The 1,979-nt window shown below is 40.4% G+C and overlaps 1 protein-coding gene across 3 annotated transcripts in view; it reads right to left on the bottom strand.

Moving 5' to 3' along the window:
* Nucleotides 1-1,979, bottom strand: part of CUNH20orf194 (chromosome unknown C20orf194 homolog) — a 170,525-nt gene that overhangs the window by 89,362 nt on the left and 79,184 nt on the right. For 2 of the 3 annotated variants that reach the window (XM_027836287.1, XM_027836289.1), the window contains one exon: nt 1,335-1,422. In XM_027836287.1, the coding sequence (XP_027692088.1) occupies nt 1,335-1,422 (88 nt within the window). The remainder of the gene's footprint in view (nt 1-1,334; nt 1,423-1,979) is intronic. The other variant, XM_027836288.1, reaches the window with a different exon arrangement.

Here is a 1,979-nt window from a genome sequence, read left to right as displayed (position 1 = left end):
CCCATTTGGGGTTTTCTTGGCAAAGATACTGAAGTGGTTTCCCATTTCCTTCTCCAGCTCACTTTACAAATGAGGAAATTGAGGCAAACAGGGTTAAGCGATTTACCCAGGGTCACACAGCTAGTAAGTGTCTGAGGCCAGATTTGAACTCAGGAAGATAAATCTTCCTGACTCTAGGCCCAGCACTTTATCTACTATACCCTAGACCACTAGCCATGGGCAAAACATGGCGAGAAATAAGAGCTTCTATTTGGTGCTTTTATTTCATATTAAGAACATCCAAAGAATTGTAGCTTTAAAAGATCTATAGGGGGGAAAAGTCTGATTACTGATTTAAAAAGATATGTCTAGCACTTTGCATATCCCTCCCAGCACTTAGTAATTCCATACAACCAATTTTTCCCTTAGTTAACTCGGGAACCACTTTGGGGAGAAGCATCTGGAGAAGTCTGGGGTGCCCGCCCACTCCAGCTCATCTTTAGAAAATTAACAATGTGGAAGAGAAACCTGTAAGCCAGAGATTCAAAAACCAAGCCTAGGGTGCCCTCAGCGTGGAGATGGGAAGTATCAGAGAGTCAGTGACTACAGATAAAGTCAGCCCTCTCCTTTATATACAAATATGACATAGCCTTGCCACTGCTAAACAGCTTCCTTCAGGAAGGGCCTTCTCAGTTTTGGGAAGCCACCAGTCTCATGGGGTTGGCAAATAGTCTTTTTCTCTCCAAACTCAACTGGATCCAGGAACTCACTGGAATGGGTTTGTAAATAGCAGAATATCACTGAAAATATGGTCAGAGGATTCAACACCACTCAGGGTGGAAGGGAAATTAATTACTCTAACCTCTAAGTCTTTTACATAAAGTTACAGAAATTCAAATCATATAGAAATGACATCATTCTAAAACAATATATTTTGCTTTCTTTAGTTTAAAAAATAGCTTTTTAAAAAAATCTATTAAAGATTTAATTTGTTAAAATAGATTTTTAAAAATCTATCAGCAGGATACCAAATAGTTTCAACATGACCATATGCCTTTAAGACAACTGTTAATTAGTTGGAACTAAAAAGACATAGCAAAGACAGTCTTGCAAAAGCAGCCACAAGGAAAGGGGACTAGACTTGGTCACATGGGCAGGTACAGCTCAAACCTAGAAATAATGCCATGTCAGGGCCAGAATGGCTATGATTTCCCTGATGCCAACTCTCCTAAAGCCAAGCTCACACCAGAGTAGAGGGACAGTAGAGTCCAAACGGCAAATAGGTCTTTATGACGTTCTTGAAAGGAAATAAGGAAGGAACTGCTAAGGGAAGAGAAACACAGTAATCAAATTACCTTGGTTATACTGGAAGTTTTAGCATAGCATGCAATGCCAGCCAGAACAGCCTCAACAACAGCAGCATATATCTGGGACAACTGCCTACTTAATAAACAAAGGAGATATGTTAACTATAGCATTACACAGTTCCATTAAGAACAGCATGCATACAAATTATATAGTCCCCAGGAAGTGATTTGAAACATGATGGAGAAATTACAAAGGCCCAATTCAGTTGGCTTTGTGCCTCTCTTACACTGTGGGCTCCATCTGATTTGTGTTTTGCATGTCAAAGGCAGATGGCTCTCTGGGTTCTGTTCAGATGGCTAACACTTTCATTACCTGATCAAACTAAAAAAGACATTCTGACCTCTTTTTGGGAAATTCTATTGGCCAAGAGGTCAATTTATCTCTAGTGCTGTGGACTTCACAAGGACTTATTGAACTTCCTAGAAGGCCATAACAGCTTTTTCCAAGGGCTTCTGACAACAAGTCTTCAGGTCAATGAGGATGCTGGTCAGTCCCACAGTGCCAGAAGGTCATACAGGACAAGAGACTACCCTAAGAGGAGACTAGGCTCAATCAGTATGGGTTTTAGACTAAATATGAAGGCATTACAAAGAGATATATAATCTGGCTGCCTACTTTCCTAGCAATCCTCT

This window comes from Vombatus ursinus, unplaced genomic scaffold (assembly GCF_900497805.2).
Source record: "Vombatus ursinus unplaced genomic scaffold, bare-nosed wombat genome assembly UNPS02014818.1, whole genome shotgun sequence".
NCBI lineage: Eukaryota > Metazoa > Chordata > Mammalia > Diprotodontia > Vombatidae > Vombatus > Vombatus ursinus.
Note: the sequence above shows the minus strand (reverse complement) of the source record. Positions and strands in the feature narration are given on the sequence as shown.